This window comes from Alligator sinensis, unplaced genomic scaffold (genome assembly GCF_000455745.1).
Source record: "Alligator sinensis unplaced genomic scaffold, ASM45574v1 scaffold323_1, whole genome shotgun sequence".
NCBI lineage: Eukaryota > Metazoa > Chordata > Crocodylia > Alligatoridae > Alligator > Alligator sinensis.
The window spans coordinates 752,510-753,840 of NW_005842483.1; the positions used below are offsets into that span (position 1 = coordinate 752,510).

Below are 1,331 nucleotides of genomic sequence, written 5' to 3' on the forward strand. Positions count from 1 at the left end.
GCCCCCTTCTCGGCGGCGCGCTTCTCAGCCTGCAGCAGCTGCTGGATGCCTTGCGACTGGCTAGCCATGGCGGCGCTCCCAGCTCCCAAACGCGGCTGCAAGCTCCAGGCCTCGTCACGTGGGTGCGGCTTGTGTCACGTGAGCGGGACAGAACCCGGAAGGGGCCGGCCAGGGAGGTACCGCCAATCAGAGCAGGGGGCGGGGCTTCCCGAGCGGCTCTATTCCTCCCCCGCTCGTGTGAACGATGACGCTAGCGTTTGTATAATGACGTCACGCGTTGTACAACGAATGACAACTGTTTATTATCACTGTTTATTATCACGTCATCGCTGTTTGTTGATGAGCATGCTGATTATGATAAACGTATCCCAGCAGCGCCGTGGCTGGTGCGGCGGCGAGCGATGCGGCACGTGTACCGCCCGGCCGCCCGCAGGGGCTCCCGGCTCTGGGGTTTGACCCGATATAAAGACACCCGGTCCTCGCTCGCTCCCATGGGTCTATCAGTGCAAGGTCAAGTCAATACCATTGACCCGACCTATATTATTGGTTTACAGTGGGCAAGATAAAGCCAATACAATTTAGTCGCGTATTTTTCAGCTCGCCATCACTTTTTCGGCAAAAACAGAAGAATAGAGGATGCCATATGATCGCTTTGAGCTCCCAATACGATCATGGCACATTTAAGACCTGCCAGCGTTGCTCTTCCCTTGCCCAGGCCGAGCCCCCTCCCCTTGTGTCCGCCCGGAGGGGGTCCCTCAGCCTCCCCCGCTGCCCACCCGGCATGAACTGGGGCCTCCCGAGACTGGGGGGCACCGTGTGTAGGTGTCGGGGAGGGGGAGTTGGCGAGTGGCAAGCAGTGACCACCCCTGCAGCTTTGGCGGCAGCCAATCTTCGGGCCCCCCCCCCCCCGTGCCCCCTCTACGCATCACCTGTGCCAGCAGAGGAGCACGGTGGGGCTGGGGGTGGGGAAGGGAGGACACATGGTGAGGAGCAGCGTGGCGCTAGGGTTGCCGACTCTTCAGGAATTAGATATAAATCTCCAGGAGACAGCTGAGAGTCACCTGGGAGATAAATGATAGGGCATTCATTCAAATGCCCCGGACAAGGCTGAACTCCTCAACGAGTTCTTTGCCTCGGTGTTCCTAAGCGAGGGGCACGACAAGTCTCTCACTGGGGCTGTAGAGAGGCAGCAGCAAGGCGCCAGACTTCCATGTGTAGACCCTGAGATGGTGCGGAGTCTCTTGGAAGAACTGGATGCCTTTATGTCGGCAGGCCCGGATGAGCTCCATCCGAGGGTGCTGAAGGCACTGGCCGACATCATTGCACAGCCA

General features: G+C 59.3%; 1 protein-coding gene across 1 annotated transcript in view; it reads right to left on the reverse strand.

Annotated features, from left to right (window-relative positions):
- The window catches only part of ATP6V1G1 (ATPase H+ transporting V1 subunit G1), a 5,267-nt gene extending 5,199 nt beyond the window's left edge, over window positions 1-68 (reverse strand). Inside the window, exon 1 of the mRNA XM_006031127.1 lies at window positions 3-68. Coding sequence (XP_006031189.1) covers window positions 3-68 — 66 coding nt within the window. The remainder of the gene's footprint in view (window positions 1-2) is intronic.
- Between the last annotated feature and the right edge of the window lie 1,263 nt (window positions 69-1,331).